Here is a 23,783-nt window from a genome sequence, read left to right as displayed (position 1 = left end):
GTGGGTACCTTGCACATTGAACCTTATGCTCTTGCATGAAATTATTTTTATATAGTAAATACAAGGCATTTAGCCAAAAAACCTGGAGTCTCTAGTTGTTGAAGTTTATTCCTGTGCTGTTTTTATCCAGTGGTTCTCTCTGCATTAGGTAAGAGCTCAGGACCAGAAGTTTCAAGTGCTTTGAATACATGGTTGTGTATGAGCCTCGTCAGAGATCTTCATGCAATGAGAACGATTTCTAACTGATTTAATGAGAAGAAAACATCATGTGGGGGCTAGTGAGTGTATAACTTGCAGAATCAAGGGAAGAGCCGAATCATTTGTAGGTGTCAGGATAAACGGTGGCCTCTTGGTGTGGACAAATGGAAATCTTGTACATTCAACCTTCAAATGGCTCAGCTACTTCCATGTAAGGAGCCTTGGTGGTGCATTTTTTAAGCACCTGGTGGCTCAACCTTCCCGCTACTCTACGGGAAGTCAACATGACTGTCTGCTTCCATAAAGAGACAGTGTTGGAAACCCGCAGGGCAGTTCCACACAGGGCCACTGTGGATTGGATCCACTTTGACAGCAAGGCGCTCTTTTTGTTTTGGTTTCCAGTCAGTACTCTGCTCAAGGCTTGTGTTCTTTGATGGGGTCAAATTTACTCTAAATGTAGATCAGTTGCCCAGCCCTTAGGGGTGATTAACTGTTTATCAAAGGCACATGAAATGAGGGAGGGGTGGTTCCAAAGGAAAATTGAGGTGCAACGACGGGAAAAAGGGGAGCAGGCAAACCAGACGCTCACTTTTTTTGGGAATCCTATTTTTTGGGGCTTGTAAAACTCTTATCACAAGCCATACATACATCAATTGTGCCAAGCACGTTTGTACATTCGTTGCCCTCATCATTCTAAAAACATTTGCTTTCTACTTGAGCCCTTGGTATCAGCTCCTCATTTCCCCCCTTCCTCCCTGCTCCCCCTTCCCTTTTAAATTATAAATTATTATTTTGTCACGTCTTATACTGTCCGACGTCTCTCTTCACCTACTTTTTTGTTGTCCATCCCCCAGGGAGGGCGTTATATGTAGATCCTTGTAATTGGTTCCCCCTTTCTACTCCACCCTCCCGGTATCGCCACTCTCACCACTGGTCCTGAAGGGTTCATCTGTCCTGGATTGGGAATGTGTTTCCAGTTCCTATCTGTGCCAGTGTACATCCTCTGGTCTAATTGGATTTGTAAGGTAGAATTGGGATCATGATAGTGGGGCGGGGGGGGGGTGCGCACGGGGAGGAAACATTTAAGAACTAGAGGAAAGTTAAATATGTTTCGTCGTTGCCATACTGCACCCTGACTGGCTCGTCTCTTCCCGGCCACCCTTCTGTAAGGAGAGGTCCAGTTGCCTACAGATGGGCTTTGAGTCCCCACTCTGCATTCATAATGATATGATTTTTTTGTTCTTTGATGCCTTATACCTGATCCCTTCGACACCTCGTGCTCACACAGGCTGGTGTGCTTCTTCCATGTGGGTTTTGTTGCTTCTCAGCTAGATGGCTGCTTGTTTATCTTCAGGCCTTTAAGACCCCAGATGCTACATCTTTTGATACCCGGGCACCTTCAGCTTTCTTCATCACATTTGTTTATGCACCCATTTGTCCTCAGTGATCGTGTCAGGAGGGTGCAGAGGGTCACTTTTAACAAGGTTCATTTTGAAGTAAAGCAGATTTAAACTGGTGACTTTAACTTGGACAATAAGAATTTGAATGTTACTTGAATTATATTGCCTAGCTATTCTCCTAGATGGAAAATGCTGACATTTTATCCATGCATGTTTCATGTTCAGTTTTGAAAACATTTCTGGCTATAATAAAAATGATTTTTCTGAAAGATTTTCAAACATAAACAAAAAATACAAATATAGCTATAACCAGGCTACAATTGTTGACAGCATTTTTGCCAAATTTATTTCTGTTTTTACTTTTAAAAAGGTGCTTATACAGAGTATATAACATCTTGGAAGATGTAACATGATGTGTAAGAACTTGCTTTATGAACATAGGTCCAAGTATCAAATGACAATCATTAGTCTCTCCAGAAAATAGCAGAGTGACAGTGACAGTGAAGGACAGCTCTGTGAAGCAGTGGTGTGTTGTTCACCTAGAGAGGAACGTTTGTGTCAGTCATCAAGCTTCTTATGGATGTAAGCATGGTGACTGAATACCTTTAAACTCTCTCTCCAGATACCTTCTCCCAAATTTGCCTCCTGGCCCTTGGAGTCGTTGGGGAAAGGGAAGGTCACTTCCCAGAAGTGTTACCTGACAGGGAGGTTTTGCACGCTGGGGATGTCGTGCGTGGTGTCCGGCTGAGTATGCTTGGCTCTCTTTTCACAGTTGAAAGATGCATGAGTGTAATGCAGTCCGGGACGCAGATGATCAAACTGAAGCGTGGCACCAAAGGACTCGTTCGGCTCTTCTACCTGGATGAACACCGCACCCGGCTCCGGTGGCGACCCTCCCGGAAGAGTGAGAAGGCAAAAAGTAAATCCAACCTTTCAATCTTTGTTGAACGTGACCCAGTGATGCGCGGGTAATGCTGGATGAGATGGTGGAACGTTTTGGAGTCAGTGGGGGTAATGTGTGTGCAGAGAAAGACATGTGATGATGATGATGTCTACTTTTTACTTTTGGGGGAATTAAAATGCACAAAGCCTCCCCCACCCCGTGTTACAAATGCTAATGTTCCCTTATGCTGGAGACAAACATGGCCTATTTTAGATGGGAAAGATGCTTACAGCACCAGGCCTTTGTTTTCGTCTACCATGTGAAGAACATCATAAAGTCTATGGGACTATGAAGTATGCTGATGTCATCTTGAGTGCAGTCAACTGATTAGTACGTTCGTAAAGACTGTCTTAATGATGTCCAGTAAAGGCGTTTTCAGCTGATGCCTTATTTCCTTTTCGTTCTTGTGGGTCCTCTGAAACAGCTCTAGTCTGCCTCATCGTGCTGTCCTGGGCACCTGTGCAGGACACTGGCTCTTCCCCTTCTAGCGGCCTACTGTCTCCCAACCAGTACCCCATCTCCAGTTTCTTATTCCCTTGCTTCCCTGTTAAAGTGCCTTCATCTGCCAGTATTGGGAGCCCTGGACTGAAGGAAGGCTTACCCGACCAACAAGGTAGCACCTCACATTCTAAGAAACGTTGACCAGGCAGGGCCCCAGTACGGAACGTCAAGGCTCGGGTTCTGCTTCCCTCCAGCCCTCTGTGTGGGCCTGGGAATCAAGGCAGCCCCCACACGGCTTCAGCTATTCTGGGCCTCAAAAATCAACATGTCAGCGAAGTGGGAGAAAGGACCATTTCTTGTGTTTCCCTTTTAGGGGAAAATAAATATATTTTTTTCCAGAGCCTTCCATTATCCTGAAAGCAGATGGCCTTAAAAAAAATCACTTGTTGGGGGCTCATACAGCTCTTATCACAATCCATATACGCAGAGGGCCTCTCGTCTCCTTGCTTAGAGCTCGATTTCGCTTTCACACGTAAATCCCTCACACGAACCAGGAAGGGGCCACCATTACAGGCTTACGCTGACCGAAATCTGACCCAGGGCTGAGCACAGGCTCATTTCCCTATGAGTTTCGGGAAGAATATGCGTGCATTCCACGGGTGGGGGGAGAAATTGAGGTTCCGTATTAAAGGCAAATGGGGGGAGTAAACGGTATATAGCTAATGAGTAAGATGTATTTCTAAATCATGTTTAAAAACACACAAGCTGAACATGGTTAAAACTTTCTCAGGGGACCCCTCTGATGCATGCTGGACTGATCTGGTTTTCCCCGATCTGGTTTTCAACATTTTCTGTATTTTCGTTTTGTCTTGTTTGTTCATATTAGGGTGTGTCTCAGAAATGTTACATCATTGGTAGTCACCACCTTGACGTTGTAGAACATGTTTTTCTGTTTCAGTATATGAACCCAGGGTTGCTGAACCCCTAGGGTTTGCAGGTAGAATCAGGATTTCGGGGGCGGGGTTGCAGTGGTGGTGAGGATAAAAGGGAGAGGATGTCAAGGGGTCCAGGAAGAAAAAGAATGTTTGAAAACCGATTGTGGTAGCAATTGTACAATTCTGCTTTACGTGATTGAACTATGGAATGGAATGATACACTCATTAAGTCCCAATTAATAATAATTATTTAAAAAAAGATTACAATGAGAAAAACTCCATGGAGCAGTTTACCACCAAGAACAACATATGTACAAATGTGCTTGACTATATATATATATGAATTGTGATGAGTTGTATGAGCCCCCAATAAAATGATTAAAAGACAAAATAAAACCCCCCGACAAAACACACAAGCACGTAAGCAAGCAAAGTGTTTTAGACTGTCAGCAGCTGGGGTCAGCAACTTTTGAGACAGAAGCACCTATCCTGTCCCTCACAACAGTTTAAAAATTATTTGAGAGCCATAACTATATTTCTACAAATGAAACCACCGCTATGTGAACAATGTCCTTAACTTTTTTTTCAGTTTTACTTGAGAGCCACATGTACATCCGGAAAGAGCTGCACATAGCTCCTGAGCCAGTGTACCAAGCCCTGCTCTAGAGCAGACCTCTTTGCCGGTGCTTTTCTGACGCTAAGGCGGGAAGACAGGGTTGGCCTGTCACTAAACCTGCCATTCCAGCCTCTCCTCCCTCTAGTCTTGCCTACTTTCCTAGCATTACCTCTTGCTAATTTTCTTCCACACTTTCAGTCCACAATAAATGGTCCGATGAGCATCCTGGAGTAGGTTCAAGATTCCTGGCTCTGTGTCCCTCTTGCCCTGGGAGAGCTCCTTGTTCTCCTCCATCTTCCCGGCCCTGTGCTGCCGTCATCATCTTAGCTTGCCCAGCACAGCAATCTTGCTAGAAATTTCAGTTGATTTTAGCTGTACCTTTCAGTTGCTGTTCCTTTCCCTCCCCCTGCCCATTTTCTGTCTTTTCATGCATATTTCATTACAGCCATAATGAAACAGCTAATTTCTTCTTTTTGTTTTCTATTTTTTTCTGAGTCCCTAGCACTGTTCTGTTTGGGTCTTTCAGGCCCCTGTGGGGTACGTGCATCAGAAGGACTGATCTTGATCGAAAGGAAGGGGGACGAGGCAGAGCTAACATTGTAAACAAAGGCAGTGGCTGAGACTGACACAACAAGCAGCACTGCTAGATCCAATTCCCCCTGTGATCTTGGATTTTTGCTTGATAGTCTTTTTATTTTTGCCAGCAGAAAAAGAATGACTTTATTGCCTGTTTATTTGAGCAGTGTTTTCTCTCTGTTTTAAAAATCATTTTATTGGGGGCTCATACAACTCTTACCAAAATCCATATATCCATCCATCCATGTGTCAAGCACATTTGTACATTTGTTGCCTCATCCTTCTCAAAACATTTGCTTTCTATTTGAGCCCTTGGTATCTGCTCCTCATTTTCCCCTCCGTCCCTGACCCCCCTCATGGACCCTTGATAATTTAGAAATTATTATTATTTTGCCATGTCGTACACTGACCTATGTCTCCCTTCACCCACTTTACTGAAACAGTTGATTTCTTAAGCCTTTCCTGCTTCCACCTTCCTCCGGCTTTATTGTACCCTGCACCTATGCAGTAGACGGCAGTCAATGCTGGATTTGTTTTAAAGGCGGATTTCCTTCATTGCAGCACCAAGTTGTTATCAGGCAAGGCGTCAAGCCATGTGAGCTGAAACCTGGAGGGGAATTCTTTCAAGGCTGTTTCACCAACTCTGGTTTGACTCTGATCTTTTCCAGTCTCCTTTGCCTGGATACCTGCGTTAGACTATGCCACTGCCCAGCTATAAACGGATAGATAGTTAAGTATGCAACTCATAGCCAAAAGGTACTGTTCAAACCTACCCGGGGCCATCTCAGAAGACGGGCCTGGTGATCTGCTTTCTCAAGGTCACAGCCTTGAAAACTCTGCGGAGCAGTTCTACTCTGCACTCCCAGGGCCACCGTAAGTTGGAGCCCACGCTACAGTGGCTGACACCAACAATGTGTGCTGTCGAGGGCAGTAGGAAATTACAAGCGGCCCCCAGATGATATTAGCTATTGTTTCTGAAAGCCTACTGTGTGCAGAGTTTTGTGCCTGAGCACTTTGGCAGTTGTACTGAGAGTTTATTAGGCATTACCTGTGCATGCTCCTGTAAAGATTGCTGCCCAGGAAAGCTGTGGAGCGGGTGGTCCTGCTCTGGCCTGCAGGGTCCTTATGAGTGGGAAGAATGGACACAAAGCCAATGGGTAATGCATGCCATTCTGCGGATTCCTGATTACATACATGTACTCGTTCATGAAAGACTCACAACCACCGAGTAACACAGACGTCCTTATACAGGATGACGCTCATCTTGATAGAGGAAGAAATTGAGGTTTAGCATAGTTGGATACTTGCTGAGGCCACACCGCTAATAAGTGGTGATGGGATTTGAACAAAGAGAGTTCATTTAGAGACTAGCCCTGTCCCTCTCTCGATGTACTGTTTGAGGCTATGACCTCAGGGACTAGTGAACAGCTTGCATTCAGTTCTCGTGCTTGCTGCCCACTAGCCATGCACTCTGATCAGTTAGTGCATTTTTCTGTGCCAGAGTCCCTTCAACTATGAAATGATGCTAATAAGGCTGCTTATCTCATAGGATTGTTGGGAAAATGGAATGAGTTGTAAGAACTGAGCTTTTAAAGTACTTGCCAGATTTCCTTGGGACCAAAATACCAATCATTAACACTTGCTGTCATATTCTTAGCATCAATACTGCCTCTTTTTAACACGCACCTCACAGTTGGTCTGTATGTGTAGTTTCTGATCCTAACAATTTTGGTTTAGTCATGCCTCCTCTCTGCTCGGCTGCCTTCAATACAGTTGCAATGAAATGTTGGTCTCCCTCCCCCACCCCCAACTCAGGCCAGAAATTAAGAATCTGATTGGCCTGGCTTGACTCGGTGGCTCAGATACGTTGTGCAACTAAGCACACATCACATAGTGAATAATGACAAAGCCAGGTTTTGAATCCAGGTCTCCATAGAATTTTCATTTTATTGAGAAAATATATAATTTGGTCTTAAAAAAAAACCTTACCTCATAGGGTTTTCTTTCCCCTACGAAGATATTTCGTGGATTTGGCTTTCTAGAATGTATTTTAAGCTTTAGAACCTGCTTAGAAAGGTGTCTGAGATTAGATGTGACCAACAGTGATACTGAGTGGTCATTGGGCCTTGGTTTCGTAGATGCCTAGTAACATAACTAATGAGCCCTGGTAGCATAGTTGTTAAGTGTTGGGCTGCTAAACATAAGGTCAGCAGTTTGAAACCGCCAGCAGCTCTGTGGGAGAACGACATTGCTTTCTACTCCCATGAAGAGTTAGAGTCTCGGAAATCCACGGGGCAGTTCTACCCTGTCATATAGGCTCACTGTGAGTTGGCATGATTCAGTGGCAGTGAGATATCAATTTTTAATTTAGAAAGAATTGAATGCATTTTCTTTATCCCTCTGTTAATCTCTATTTTTCTCCACTCTTTTCTATTTCTAAAACTGTTTACTGAGTTCCCCCTGAAGGAGCAGTACTACTTTGCCCTTTTGCTACGAGTTGCTACCGGTTTTATGGCAATGGGTTTAGTTTCAAGGGCGAGCAGCCCGTCAAGGGTGGCAATCACCAGCCTTTATAGGAGGCCATTCTGAGGTCACCATCAGTAATGGTTCCAGAAAGACATCCTGGCAAACACCAAAGTCCAATAGGGCTTTGAATGCTTTCCCTCCAGAAACATGTAAACTGTACACTTGATGTGCTCATTAACCACCTTTTCTATCAGGCTCATTGCCCTGGCGGGCATAGCTCTGTTTCAAACAAAAATTGCAAGGAGCCCTGCTGGTTCTCTGGACTAGACGTTGGGCAGCGAACCACCAGGCTAGCGGTCTACAACACCAGCTACTCCTCAGGAGAGAGAGGAGATTAGATGTTGCCATAATGATTTATTGTCTCAGCAATCCTAAAGGGCAGTTCAGCTCTGCCCTATGGGGTGGTTATGAGTTGGAATCGGCCCCTCCATTGGCATTGTAGCATCAATTCTAGGGCATCCTGGATCAAGGTCTAGGTAGGTATTTTCAAGGCCGCTGAAGACCCTCATGTATTCGGTTGGTAGGGTTCATAGTATCAAACAGTAGGACCTATAGTTCAAGTTTGAACTAAAAACCACAGCTCACAGACAGCGAATTTATTCTCATTTTTCCAATTTAAAACGATTTTGCTTTTCTTTTTACCTAATCTGTGTAGATATTTTTACCTAAGCTGTGTAGATATCTCTGCCTGCCCTCACTCGTGTGTATCTTGCTTCCCTCACAGTAATTATTGACTCCATTTATAAAGTCACCGAGGGCCGGCAGTCGGAAATATTCCACAGACAAGCGGAGGGAAACTTTGACCCCAGCTGCTGCTTCACCATCTACCATGGCAACCACATGGAGTCCCTGGACCTCATCACTTCCAACCCCGAGGAGGCCCGCACCTGGATCACAGGCCTCAAGTACCTGATGGCTGGCATCAGTGACGAAGATTCCCTTGCCAAGAGGCAGAGGACTCATGACCAATATCCTTGAAGTGTGTGTGTGTGTTAGTTAAGAGAATTAGACTACTCTTTGCTTTTTTCCAGGAGCCCTGCTGGTGCATTGGTGAAGCAAACAGTGGTTTTAACCCACAGGCACTCACCAGGTGAAAGACGCTGCTGCTGACCAGACAGTAGTGGGGCTTCTTTTTTAAGATTTGCCCATAATTTTGAGGGCTAGAGCTCCTTTCCATTTCACCTCTTTCTCCCTAATTTCCTCCCCCCCCCCCACCCCGCTTCCTCTCACCTCCGATAACTGAACTGGGATACAAATGTCTAGAAACTTGAGTGTGTGTGCACCCAGAGCCAACTTCCTGTGAGGAGCCTGGATCGCCTCGCAGTGTGCAGCCTGAACGTTCCTGAGAGAGATGAGGAGTGCAATGCATGCTATAACCGGCACCTTTACAATGATAGAAATAGCCTTTAACTAGAGCCAGGAAAGCGCTAATGTGAATGTCAGAAAAGCTGACTTTGTGTTGAAGTGAGTTTAGTGTAACTTTTTTTTTTTAGTTCCAAGTATAGACCATGCATCTGCTTCTTCCTACATTCTTTCTCTCTTTAAATTATGGTTTGGAAAGGAAACTGATTACTACTGTTTCCGCCCCTTAATAACATTTACTCTCTAAATGACTGGCGTCCGAGCCTCACTTGATTAAACCCACTCTTGTGGTACTGCAGAGGACACAAGATACATGAGTAGCATGGTCGGCCAGAGAGCACCTCCACACCAGTGGTGGGGGGCTTTCGGCATGGCTTCTCTGGCTTCCATTTCCTTTTCTGTAAAGTAAGGGCATTGGACTAGCAGGCGGCTCTGCTTTCTGCCGTCACATCTTGAATACCTTCTTATCCTCCTCTAGGTAGGGAGAAATATTGCTGTTTTGTTCTCATTGGCTTGTATGCCCCAGTTCTTTTCCAGAGTGGTGATATGTTTGTGCTGCTCTAGCTACAATCCCAAGGAGCACTGTTGGTGCAATGGTTAAAGTGCTCAGGTGCTAACGGAAAGGTCGACAGTTCAAACCCACCAACTGCTCCCTCAGAGAACGAGGTGGCAGTGCGTTCCGGAAAAGAGTTACAGCTTTGGAAACCTTTTGGGGGCAATTCTACTCTGTTCTGTAAGGTCACCATGAGTTGAGATCGACTTAACACAATGGGTTTTCTTTAATCCCATACCTAGAATATTGTTGGAACGGAATGAAAATATCCAGCTTTGAAAGGGTCTCAATAGTGTGAAGGTCTGAGCCGATGAGCCGTGATGCTTTCATCAATATGCACAGCATGTAGATAAGTGCGACTGGGTTCGTAGATGAACCAAGCGCAAACATCACAACGGATTTTTCAAGGCTCTCTGTTGTTGGTTTGTTTTTCACTCCTTTCCATCTGGCAGAAACACAACAACAAGACAAAACTGAATTAGTAAGATTGCTTTGCGCTGCACGCAGCAGAAAATCAGATTAACAGTGCCCGAAATAATAAAAAGATAATTTTCTCATAAACTAGAAATGTGAGATAGGAAAGTTCCTGGACTGGTTCATTCAAGGATTTCAGGATACAATTAGGGACCCACCGTCTGTAATTCTTAGCATCTTGGTTGGTCCTTGAGTTGGCTGCTCTTGTGGTTAAAGAGAGCTGTAGCAGCGTCAGTTAGCAGCCACAACATAGCTGTGGTGACGAGGAGTGACAATACCTTCTCAGCATATATATATATATATATATATATATATATATATATATATATATATATATATATATAACCAAAGGAAAACTCTCCCAAAGAATCAAAACACCGCCCCATCTTCAACTTTGGCCAAAATTGTTATTGCAGGCCCATTCCTAAGCCAAGAGAAATGAGTCATAAACATGGTTGGATTTTGATCTCAAGAACTCTTTAAAATTGAAGACTGCCAAGAGTTTTTGGTTATCTGGGTTATCTCTGCCAGCATTCACCTCATTAGAAATAAAATCTGGTACTTAAAAAAATTCACTCTTTTTAAGGTACTCAGGTAATAACTTTTTTCATAGCAATTAATACCAAACCAGTCCCAAGAAGTTCTAGATGGACAGAGTCCCAAGAGCCCAACTCCGGCATGATAATAGTCTGATCCACCTTTCCCCTACTCCTTCCTGAATGGATCTCCTCACGCCTCTGGTTTCTGTGAACCGATGCAGTGGCTCCCAGAACCCACGGAACGTCACGAAAATGCCTCAGTGGGTGGTGGGCATGGTCCAGTCCAGAGCCCGAAGGTCAGATGCTGTGGCCAGAGGACACGCTCAATGCCTTATTCTAGCTATCGATGAAGACCACTCCTCCTTCTCAAAGGACGCAGGTTTTACCCAGCAGGGTGCCCCTCAAGGAGCACCTGTTCGCAGTCGATCACAGTGAATCCCATCAGCATTTTCCTTCATCTTCTTATTAGATCCGTGCAGGGGGAAGGAGGTTTGATGAGCGTTAGAGACTTGGCCTAGAAGAGCCAATTCCCCGCCTCTGCAGCGATCATAAGCTCTACCCCATGCTAACAACTTATTTTAATGGAAAAAAATCACTCTATTTTCAAAATCAAACAAAATGACAAGAATAGGGTTGCTTTACTTTTTGTAAGTCTCTATCCGGGTCTGGCTTAATTGAACACAGCTGGATCTTCATGTCCACTCTGCAGTCAGTCTGAGATGGTGGTGTTTCCGTTGAAGTTCGGTCAAGGAAGAAAATCTGGCCTCTCACAGATGTGGAGTTGGGAGAGGGCAGATCTGGTGGTTGCAGGAACCCCAGGATCATCTTTGAGGAAAATCATGTTAAAGCCAATCAAGATGCACCTCCCTCTTCATAGTGTGCGGCTCTTATTTACTTCCACAAAACAGATTTTTTTTTCCAGCAGGGAAGAAAGGAAGGCGATGGCCTAAGGGGAGACAGCTCCAGGGGCTGCCAGGACAAATGGCCAGTATTCCAGGACGTTAGTCACACGTGTCTCCCGCACAACCTTCAAAATAGACCAGTGAGAGGAATGGGCACCAATTGCGCGAGCCTCCCTCAGCTTCAGTGGCAATTGTTTCCGTGGCCACGTTTACTTGAACACGGTATTTTTCATATTTAAACTAACCACCCCCCACCCCTCAGCTTTGTCCAGAATTGCTATTGTGCATGGCAGAAAATGAATCCCCTATTCTGAAAAGAGTTACTTACAAAGCAAGTGTACCTCAGAGCTGTCCAGAGAAATAATTTCATAAGACATAAAAAAAGCAACTGATGTGTGGGTCAGTGAAGGAGAAAAATGGAAATTAGTAAATTAGTGAATAGTTAGTAGAGAGAAAGATAAAGTAAAAAAAGGAGTTCAATTGAGTGGGAACTAGTTTCATGCAAATTTGGTTTTAGATAACGTCTTAATAAGAGAATGACATCCTTGATTGGACATACAGTTAATTACATTAATTGAGGAGAACAGATTTGGGATGTTCATCATTATTGGATTTCACTTAGGGCTGGAAATTTCAAGTGTGGATGAATAATGAGGATAATGAGTCTAAAATGGTTGCGTAGGGAAAAATCCATCCAGTGTGAAATGTAAAGTGATTTATTTCTGCAGCCACGTCCTTACTGGGTGGAGATAGACACAGCACTCTGATCTACAGGAAGTGATCATGTGGATAATGTGCTATGGTTGAAGGCCCAGAGTCAGGAGGTGCAAGGCTTGAGGTCCAGCCCCAATTATGCCACTGATTATTTAACCTGGGGCAAATTACCTAAAACCTATGGCGTTGATTCAAAATGAAAATGATCAGTTTGATAAGCACATAGCACCCATCGATCCTCTCCTCTCTGGTGTACCCCCATGCTCCTGGTTTTAGACGGGTACCCTTTCCTTTGGTTCTCTTGTTTCCGTTTATCATCTCAGCTCTTTTCTCTCAGACTTTGAAGCTCACTGTGGTTTTCAAGGTCTACGTGTAATCACTGTGTCCCATGACCCCCCCCCACGGCATTTCCTGTCCATCCACTTTACTCCCGTCTACTCTGCTTTTTCTTGAGATAAAACAAATACCTCAAAAGTTCATCTCATGGAGGGCCTTTAAAATCGTTGTCCATTTGCTGTTAAACCCATCTTATTGAAGCCCAGCTTCAAATTCTCTGTCAATAAGCTCAGCCTGCGCTTCCAGGGCAACCCTTGTGCTGTGAGACGTCCCATGAGCAGGCTAGGGAAGTCGGGTGACTAAGGACTAGTAAGAGGAGGAGGCCGCAGTACAGAGACAGGCCTGGATGGCGGGGAGCAGAGAGTGCCATACGAGATTGCAAAGGGCTTGGGCTGGAGACGTGGCTCGTGCTAACACTCACAGCTTTCTTCCTTTTTTCTAGTTTCTTCTCCTTGTCTACGATGAGATGAGATCTCCCAATTTCTTAGGACCTTTTACAGTTTCTGAATGTAGGAGAGAGGAGAGTTTTAGAAGAGTGTGTATGATTGGGGTTGCTGTGAAGGTTATATATGAAAGGGGATAGAAGGACAAAATGAGGACTCAGTTTGGAAAAGCATATTTGAGATTGCATCATGCCACGAAAAGATTCTTTATCAAGGTGTTTGGGAGCTACAATATGGACCATACTTGTTCCATATTGATATACCACATAAATAGAGAATTCTAACTGTACAAATGAAAACCACCATATATACTCATGTATAAGCCGAGTTTTTCAGCACATTTTTTAGATGCAGTTTTTGTGGTAAAATTAGGTGCCTCGGCTGATATTTGGGTTGGCTTATACGCTAGTATATATGGTAATTGAGACGGCAGTACAACAGAGAATCCCTGGACAAGAAGTGAGAATTAGAAAGGGATAATATATAAAGTCATGCAGAAGTATTTAAATGTAAGGCGTCTGCTATTGGAGAAGTGAGGGAAGGTAGAACCGTCTTGGGAGAGTGAAATAGAACCAGTATTGCAGTTTTGTTTTGTTTTGTTTTTCTCTTTAGATGCTAATAGCTAGTGTCTTCTTGGACTAGTAGATTTATTATTTCCTTTGGGTAAAATTGATAGCACGTTCTGTGTGAACACTGACTATCATCTTGTCTGGCTCTGGTTTCACAGTGAACACCAATACCTGTGTACACACCCCTCTCCAGTGTCTTCTCGGTGTCCCTGTTCATGCCTGCAGGGTGCAGGGCTTCCTCAGAAGGTTGCCTGCTTAGGTTTTCGGGTTGCTGACCGATGTCCTTGTGAGTCGCTCCACGAGGGAGTCGCTTTTCTTTTGATGACATGCCAGTGCTTTCCTTGACTCTTTTTGAACGTGGGTGAAGCAGACCTTTGAGGAAGCGGATAAGAATGGTGATGGTTTGCTGAATATTGAAGAGATCCACCAACTGATGCATAAACTAAATGTCAACCTGCCCCGGCGGAAAGTCAGACAAATGTTTCAGGTGCGTTTTCATCACCCCTTTGATCCTATATAAAATCTTACTGGAAGCGCTGTATGTACTTTGAAATCTGAAAGGGCTATTTTGTTTTGCTGGAAAGTAATATTACCTGAGCTGTACTCCCTTATTTTTCTTTGCTTTTGCTTCATTCAGGAAAATAAACTTCATAATCTTAACGAGTACCCACAGTTTTATTTCCTGAAATGCGTTTTTGGTCGTCGTTGTTGTTGTCATAAGGCTAAGGAGGAACACTTTTCAACAGGGCAGGGAACTTATTTAAGCTGCGTAGGGTGATAATCGATTATCTGCCTACCTCCTAGAGCTGTTGTGAGGGTCAGAATAAAGATGAAGTAACACCAAAAAGAATAGCGCTTATCGAAGTCATCAAGGGCCCTTTGTCTGTCTTCAGAGGAGTCTGTTTATGATTTAGAATTCACGAGGCTTCCAAGAACTGTACCATCCCTACCATGTAGGGAGCGCGTCAGAAATTATAACCCCTGCTTGCTGATGTTGGACAAGATGTTCCTTCTCAGCTGGTAAGTAATCGGGCCCTAAACACAGCCCAAACGTCCGTGGTGTCCGGCTGGGATTGTATTAATCCCTGCACTTCGCTGCAGAAATGGGCTCTGTTAACTTAAGTCTGGGCAAAGACGAGGTGGGCTCTTGTTAAAGCTAATTTATAAAAAGGCTCTTCCTTGTAGGAAAGTAAGATGGAACCATGGCCTATGTGCTGCAGTGATTTTCCATCTTAGGTTACAAGGCAGGTGCTTCATTGCACATGAAAAAGCAAGCAAAGGGCTCCATGCTCCATGCTTCCTTTGTTGCCTAACCTCTTGTTCTTGGGGGGGGGGGTAGTCAAGGCAGAAGCAACCTGGGGTGTGAGTTGCTACAATGAATGGACGTCCTTGGGACCCTCTTGGCTGGAGATAGTTTGCATGGTGGGGCACTTGACCCCATTGACCCGGAGAGCAACAGGAGGAAAAGAGGAGGAAGGAATGGAAGGTGCGCCCTTACACAGGGCCCTGGGGATGGGAGGAGAGACCCTGGCTGGAGAATGAGTTGTCACCAGCAGAGCAGCACACCCTCTGTCATCGCGTTTCTGTCCTGTGGTGCCCCCATCTCAGAAGGTCATCCTTTCACAGCAGGTGTTTCCAGGACCAGAGGGGTGGCTGCTAATTTAATAAGAGAAGTCAAGCCAGAGCAGAGGGTCAAGTGTATGCTGACAGCAATGATTTTACTTTGGGGAAGTCAGATATTGGATTATTTCAATTTTCTTTCATATTGTTCCCCTCCAGGCATCTGTTTATCTCTAATGTATTCAATATTCAGATAGTAAACCGTGGAATGTTTATGTTAAATGTCTTCAAGTTTCAAAGTTTGCTTTAGACAAGATTTAAGACAACATTAAAAGTCCCTCTTTTGTAAGTGTGTGTCTGTAATGAATTATTTTTATTGTTGCGTAGGTTCCATTGTACGTATGTGCCGCCCCTTGTTTGCTCATCAGTTGATACATATTTGTTGTTCCCATCTATTGTAAATAACACTGCAGTGAAGATGGTTGTTCATCTGGCTGTTTGTATTACCCTTCTTATTTCTCTCGTGCATAAACCTGCAAGTGGATAGTCCCTTTTATGACCTTAGATGAAAAGCTTATCAAGCCAGAGTGACGAGGTGAGCAAGTGTGTCTCCTGTGTGTAGGACTTTTCCACTGCGGGCCGTGTGTCTGGCTGACCTCGGTAATGCCCAGAGCGGCATGGTAGGACCCACGATCTGAGTGCTAGTCAGGAGTACTCTCTTCTTGGCCGCATAGTCGATAGACAATGAAGCCTTCCTAGAACTCTTCTCTCTCTCTCTTTTTTTGGTGGAGCATCACAAGGTCTTTTTTTGAGGAGTCTTATCAAGTACAGCTGGCTCTTTTGAAATCAGCCTCACCTAGAATCTGTGTCTGACCTACTAAATATTGGTCGAAAATGTACCTAAGTACATAACTGACCCTAGGCTAAAATAAAAATGAGCCCTTTGATTTTCAATTTAAAGAGCTATGTTTAAAATAAACATTTGTGCGTTACATTTTCAACTTAAAATATGTTATTTCCAAATATATAACTTGCTTTGTTGATTTATAAATATGATATAGCCAGAGAAATTGGCTTGTAAAATATTATCTTTCTAATTTGTTAGAACTTCTGTTATGGCATGATATATAGTTGATTTTTATAATATTCAGCATGGACTTAAAAGAATGTGTACTCACCATTTGTGAGGTTATGCAGTATACATATTTTATTATACCCATTCCTTACTTAACCTGGTTAGGTGCTCCAAACTAGTTGTAATGTGAAAATAGGTGCAAATGGAAGATGACTATATCATATCAGAAGATGACTTCATCATTAGGTAGCTGCCAAATTACATCATTATATAACCACCAAACCACTGAGAATCAGGGCCCAGCCCAGGTGATACGTAACCTTAGCTGTCACAGTCTGTATTACTTTCAGGTCATATCTTGGTTACTGCCAGATACATATCATAACTGCAAAATAGTTGGAGAGTAGATTTTTCATTAAGGTGAGTGCAAAATATTGGTTGATGAGATAGTTGATACGTGAGGAGTAATTTCCCAGTACTGAATCTCTGTTGTCAAACTCTTACACTGTTTTTTTTTTCTTCTTCTAATTTTCTTTTAGGAAGCTGATACAGATGAGAATCAAGGAACTTTGACCTTTGAAGAGTTTTGTGTTTTTTACAAAATGATGTCGTTGAGACGGGATCTTTATCTGTTGCTCTTAAACTATAGTGACAAGAAAGATCACCTGACTGTGGAAGAACTGGCTCAGTTTCTGAAAGTAGAGCAGAAGGTACCCTTAGAATACAGCATTTATGTTTACTCAGAGACACTTGTGAAACATGCATAAGCTTTTCTTGATGCTGAATGTGGTTATACATTAAATTTAACATAGGGATAAGTATCACACTTATTCTCGAGTTGTTTAAAACATGGTCCCAGAGGTTTTTGAGAAGTGGCCAATTAAAAAAAAAAGTGGTAAATTGAATAGTAGCTTATAAAATATTCTTACTCTAAATATGTATTTAGTATATACATATATATATATATATATATATATATATATCTCCAGACAAATCAATGTTAACATATATTTTATTTAGAGACAATGGTAAACTTTCTGTCTTATTAATAATTTAACTAGGAACATTCACATTTAACTGTGGTATACTTCTTAACTGGTAATATAGTAGGTTGCTGGTGATTCTGGAAATTGGCATTTTATGAGATGAGAAAGCTAAGTAAGTTAAGTCATGATAAGCAAAGCAAATCCCTAAACTATATTTAGAACAAAATAGACTCCCATCAAGTTGATGTCAAGTCTTAGTGACCCTGTGGGACAGAGCAGAACCGCTCCCAAAGGTGACCAAGGCTGGTCCTTATGAGAGTGAACATCTTACTTTGCTCACATCGAGTGGCGGGTGGGTTTGGACCACAAGCCTCCTTTGACTCACTGTACCACCAGGCCTCCTCTGTGCAGACTGACGGCTTTAAAATGTGATACTACATAGATGCAGTGATGGTTAGCAAATGCTTCCTTTGTTTTGTAACCAAGTTAGAGGTAGCAAAGGCAGAAGCGACATGGGACATGGGACGTGAGTTGCATCCTTGGGATGACCTTGCCCTTGGGGCCCTCTTGGCTTTGAGATGTTTACCTTGTGTGCAACTTGACTCCATTGCACTGGAGAGCAACAGGAGAAGAAAAAAAAAAGAAGAGAAAAGAATATGATGTGCTGGATAAATGCCCTCAGGGATGGAAGGAGAGACCTTGGCTGGAGAATGAGTTGTCGCCAACAGAGCAACACACCCTCTGTCATCTCGTTTCTGTCCTGTGGTGCCCCCATCTCAGAAGGTCATCCTTTCACAGCAGGTGTTTCCAGGACTAGAGGGGGTGGCTGATAATTTAATAAGAGAAGTCAAGTCAGAGGAGGGTCAAGTGTATGCTGATAGCAATGATTTTACTTTGGGGAAGTCAGATATTGGATTATTTTAATTTTCTTTCATATTGTTCCCCTACAGGCACCTGTTATTTCTAATGTACTCAGTACTCAGATTCTTAAAAATTGCCTCAAATTCCTCTTATTTTTCTAAAGTAGAGAATGAAAAGAAACTTTTGCTTAAAAGATGTTTAACCTTTTATTGTAGACTTTCTTGTGCAGTTGGTGCTGCAGTTGGTGAGGCTTACTGTTCTGTGGGGTTATAGACTTACAGGTTTAATATAAAGGGCTAATCCCCTTTATCCATTTTAAACACAGGGCACTTACTTGCTGAAATCATAAAAATTTTGTGTATTTGGATTTTATCTTCAATGATCCAGTAGAAAGAATTCTTTCTGCAGTGCCTATGAAAATAATTGTGGGTGTATTTCTTTTTGTTTTAATAAATTTTATTGAGATATAATTCACATGCCCCACATTTTAACCCTTTCATGTATACAGTTAAGGGCTTCTGAGTATATTAACCTATTTACACAACCATCTCTATTATATTAATTTCAGAAGATTTTCAGTATCCCCAAAAGAAACTTGCTGCCTGTTAGCGATCACTCTTTATTTCCCATTTCTCCCAGCACCTAGCAACTACCTATCTCCGCCTGGTCTCTATGCATTTGTCTGCGGGGCATATATTTTTCACAAATTCTTTCTTATGATTTAGCTTTTTGTAATTGGCTTCTTTTGCATAGCATGCATCGTATTTTGAAGACATTTCCATGTTGCATGTTGAAACTAAACCTCACTGCCCTCAACCTGCTTTCCCTTAGAGGACAGACTTGAATTGCCCCCTGTGGCTTTTTGAGGCTGTAAATCTCTACGGAAGCATGTGGCCTCATCTTTGTCCCACACAGTAGCTGGTAGTTTGGAACCACTGCCCTTGTGGTTAGTAGTCCACCTTGTAACCCACTACACCACCAGGGTTTGACTGTATGTATGTTGTATGTATCAGTACTTAACTCCTTTTTATTGTCAAATAATCTTCCATTGTATTATAAACATCTTACTTATGCATTACTTATTTGATGCATATCTGGGTTGTTTATATGTTTGACTATTATGAATAGGGATGCTGTATGAACACTTGTTTGCATATTTCTATTGGAGGGCTACACAAAAGGAATTGCTGGCCATATGGCTTGAGTATAGCATATATTCTGGTTCTGGATGTTGATAGAACTTCATGCAAACCAGAATAAACTGTCAATAGGATCCTAAAGAGAAGAACTAAAAGGAAAAAGCAACAACTGCTCTCGAGTCAGTTCAGGCTGGACGCAACCTTATGTGACAGAGTAGGACGGCTCCACAGAGTTTCCCAGGGGGTCAGTCTCTAGGAGAACACACGGCCCATCCTTCTTCCTTGGAGTGGCTGCTGCATTTGAACTGCTGCCCTCGTGGTGAGCAGCTCTGTGCTTAACCCACAGTGCCACCACGACTTCTAATGAGTAGAAGTAAGAGTCAATGTTGTGACATTCAAGTAAGATACATTCTCATTAATTTTAACAAAGTATAACTGATCAGGGATGGATTGGGGACTTTGCTAGATAAAAGTAGAAGATTCAAAGTCAAGGTTTTTCTCAGAGATGCTGACATGGGATGGGGTGTGATTCAGGAGATTTAATCATGGGTGGATTCTTGAACTAGTAAGATTTTAGATTAATTTACTCCCTTGTATGAACATACGTTATATGCTAGGCATTGTGTTACATTTGGAATGGACAAAACCTGGTCTCAGAGAGTTTAAAATAAATATGTGTGTGTATGGGTTGATATTTTGTAAATTTGAGTTGGTGATATAATGAAAGAGAATGCTAATAAACTTTTTGGATTACCTGGATTTTATCTTTTTGAGACAGAATAAAAATAATTGTAGTTATTGCTCTGATACTATTTGTTATGGGTTTTTAAAAATCAAATATTTTTGTTAAGATAGCAAGCATATTATTTAGTAAAACTTTGTTGTTATTATTAGTGAATATGCATATAATCATGCTCATTAAGATTTAGCCCCAATTTTGATTACATTGATATTCTTGAAATGACTTTCCATTTGAACGTATTTCAATTATTTTAACTTTCTTTAATTTTACTCTCCCTTAACCTAGAAAATTAATCAATTTTGCCTGGCATAGCCTAAGCCTTTTTGACGACCACAATGTGAGCCAAATGGAGACTTGTAGGTTCATAAGCAGGGAAAGGGCTCACGGATTTGTAGCTTTCTCAAATCTGCACTGCTTGAAATGTACAATTCTCTTTCATAGCACTTAACTGTAATGAAAAAGTTTCTTCGTCTATAGATTAATTTGATGATCAGATTCTGTCATCTTTTACTTTATTAAGAATGGGAGAAAAAAGGAGAATGTGTTTGGTAAACCGAAATCCGTACACCTATTTCTTCTTCTGAGCTAATTACCTCCCATTGAGCCTAGGCTCAAAATGTCGTCGTGGCTTTTGAAACTATCACACGAAGCCATCCATAATATGTCTCTAAGTTATAATTAAGAACGCAGTGCGAGAATGTTAGCTATAGTTACACAAATAGCTTTTGATGCTAATAAGATAGGTAGGAGCCCTTGTGGCAAAGTGTGTTTGGCTGCTTAACTGTAAGGTTGGTAGTTCAAACTTACCAGCTCCTCGTCAAGAGAAAGGTGAGCCCGTCTGCTCCCATAGAGATACATAGCCGTCTTAGAAGCATTAAGGAGCAGTTCCGCTCTGCCTTGGACAGTTACTGGGAGTTGAAATGAATTTGCCGGCAATGGGCTAATATGATAGGTATAGAAATGAGGGCTTCTGTTGGTTTTATCAACATTTATTTCAATGACATTATAAAAATTTTTTTCATATGTATTTTTTTTTTAATTTTGAGAAACCCTAGAAAATAGAAAAAAATGACTGTATTCATCCTGCCCAGCTGTTAATTATGTATGTGTGTGTCTTTGGGTGAGATGTGGGTGTGTAAGGGAGGGACAGATAGGCAAAGAAATTATACAGACAGACTGGTGTCCCCTGGCCAGTTCCACACACAGATCTAGCACTGGCACAATATCTCACAGCACATATGCCATGCCCATCCCTTAGTCGAGATACGCAACACCACAGTAGGAACGAAATTTTTATTTCTTTCTTGATGCCTCTTTTGAAACAAAATTCCTGAATTTTAATGCCTGAGATGAGCATTATGTATTCTGATATATGTTTCCTTTATTTGTATCAAGAGTACTAATAAACTCTTTTCAAGCAGACTAGCATTTCAGATGGCTTTAATGGATTTTATTTTTATTATTATTAAATTATTTGGTAGAATGTACAGCCCTGGTGTCTTATCAGGTTACATATAGGGCCGCTAACAGCAAGGGTGGCAGTTCAAAACCACCACCTTCTGGAGAAAGTAGAGGCTTTCTACTCCCATGAAGTGTTACAGTCTGGGAAACCCACAGGGGCAATTCTACCCCGTCCGACAGGGTTGTTCATTATGAGTCCACACAGACGCGGTGGCAGTGAGCGAGTGTTGTGGTTGAATGGGATTGAGCAGACTTAAACGACAGCTCTGTTTACTCTGTGACTTACCCCTTTGTCCTTGATGTTGTGAATTATAAAATTATTTTAGTAGTAATATTGTTCTTACAAGACTGGTGTGAGGATTAGAGGAGCAAGGGGTGTAAATCCACTATCTACTGTCTGGCATATTAGCCTCTCAATAACTGGTGTTATTTATTTAATAACACAGATCTGGCCATTTCCAGAAAGTACATATTAGGTTGCTCATGGGCAGGTATTGATACATACGCTTTGCGGTAAAGTTTCTGATTTTATCGCTATCCTATTCCCTGGTAACATTTGACTTTACCCTATTGCCACAACCGCGTATATTTTATTAATACAAGATTCTGTTTTCTTGAGCTTTTTGTTAGTTTCTTAAGAATTCAATTAAATGGTGTCAACAGAATCTCATTGGTATTTCAATACATTTGATAATTTGGCAAAAACAGATTCTTTGGTAACGAAGTAAACTACAACGCACAGGGAATGAATGGAAAACTTTAAAACTGATGTCATTTCTACTCCCAGTTTCTTGCTCTTATAACCATTCATCCACTCTCACCTGGAAAACATCATAGAGAAGGGGAAGAGCATTGGACCAGGAGCCCAGAAGGCTGGGCGGGATCTTTCTCGCACAGGTCCATCATTATTTTTGAGTCTGGGGTTCCTAATCTGTACAATGAAGAGACTGTCTGCCTTTCCTTTCTGATAATGTCGTGCTGAAGATTGACAAATGATGAATGAGACAGCCCTTTGACAAATCTATTCAAAAGTGCACCAGTCGTAGGAATTAAAATTAAAATGCTTAAAGCTCTCCAGTCTAGTAGAATTTGCTCAAACCATTTGAATAGCAATAGTGGACATCACTTGCTAAAGGATCCCACCCCTCCCCTTTTTTGCTTGTTGTGTTGACTTTCTGCTGGTCAATTTTAGTTGGGCAAAATGGAAGCCAGTGTTATGTACCATCTGCCCCTGGAAAATGTATTTGTTTAATTCCCTAAATTAGCTTAAAGTTAGATATGGGCATAGCCCAAATGATATTTAAAAATGTTTTTTTTATTTTAAAAACTATACAAAAGGCAGCCATCATACATGAAATGTTATTGTCCTGAAACTTTAAACTTATGGTTTACTATATTGAGCTCCATAAAATAGCTGGACTCAAGCACAAGTTAGAAAAATCCTGGCAATACAGCAAAGAGGAAAATGGTGAATTTCATTAATATAGAAACACTCTCATTTATGAGAAATACAAACGGATAGTAGAAAAATATTAGAAAATCTTGAAAAAATCCACACAAAAAAAAACCTGTGAAAAGGTTCACCCTTCATTATTAATATAGAAATGTAAAGCAAACTCAAATGATGCTTTTTTTCATCCATCACATTGCTCACGTTAAAAACTGCTGCCAAATGTGCACATTTTAAATATTTTTAGTGAAGCGATGCATTGGGATATTCTTTCTGTAAACAGAACACAACCAATCCAGACTCACTACCGTGGAGTCCCCGCCCCTCAGACAGGCCTCGCGGAGGGAGGGCACAGCGGCCTCTGCGGGTTCCAAGTCTAACTCCTCACGGGAGCGAAGCTGTCGGTGGCTTCCAAATGCTGACCGTGAGGTTCACAGCCCAACATACCACCTCTGTGAAATTCTAGTCGAGCAATGTTGCTTCTCACAATTCATTCTAAGCAAATAGTAAAGTGGGAACAGAAAAAAAAAGAGTATGAAGTAATGCATTTCAGTAGGTTTTGTAATAGAGGAAGATTAGGTTGAGACACTTATATGTGTCCAGGGAGTAATTCAGCCAAGGGTTTTGTGATGTTTTGAGCATTAAAGCCAAGTTTTTACAATAGGATTATATCGAGGGGATTTGACTATCTATTCGATAATAATATTTCTTTCTGATGAAATAGACTAGTGTAGACAGCAGAGTATGCGTCTTTTACAAGTTTACCCAGTTGTGAAATGAGATCTCACTGAGGACATACATGCTGTCAAGGACCAGGTGAAAGACAATATTGGCCCACAAGTTAGATTTTTGTTATACTGACATCCTGTGAAAATTGAATTTATGCCTTTGACAGGACCAATGGCTGTCTGGTTAGGGCTTTCATCCTGAACATCTGGGCATGATGAGGTCACAGGTAAGCAGGAAACCATCTCGCTCCTGG

General features: G+C 42.1%; 1 protein-coding gene across 2 annotated transcripts in view; it reads left to right on the top strand.

Annotated features, from left to right (window-relative positions):
• PLCH1 (phospholipase C eta 1) overlaps window positions 1–23,783 on the top strand; it is a 227,197-nt gene that overhangs the window by 108,064 nt on the left and 95,350 nt on the right. For both annotated transcript variants that reach the window (XM_075548867.1, XM_075548866.1), the window contains exons 2-5: window positions 2,371–2,517; window positions 8,360–8,603; window positions 13,885–14,014; window positions 16,702–16,872. In XM_075548867.1, the coding sequence (XP_075404982.1) occupies window positions 2,371–2,517; window positions 8,360–8,603; window positions 13,885–14,014; window positions 16,702–16,872 (692 nt within the window). The remainder of the gene's footprint in view (window positions 1–2,370; window positions 2,518–8,359; window positions 8,604–13,884; window positions 14,015–16,701; window positions 16,873–23,783) is intronic.

This window comes from Tenrec ecaudatus, chromosome 4 (genome assembly GCF_050624435.1).
Source record: "Tenrec ecaudatus isolate mTenEca1 chromosome 4, mTenEca1.hap1, whole genome shotgun sequence".
In the NCBI taxonomy this organism is placed as follows: Eukaryota; Metazoa; Chordata; class Mammalia; order Afrosoricida; family Tenrecidae; genus Tenrec; species Tenrec ecaudatus.
Note: the sequence above shows the minus strand (reverse complement) of the source record. Positions and strands in the feature narration are given on the sequence as shown.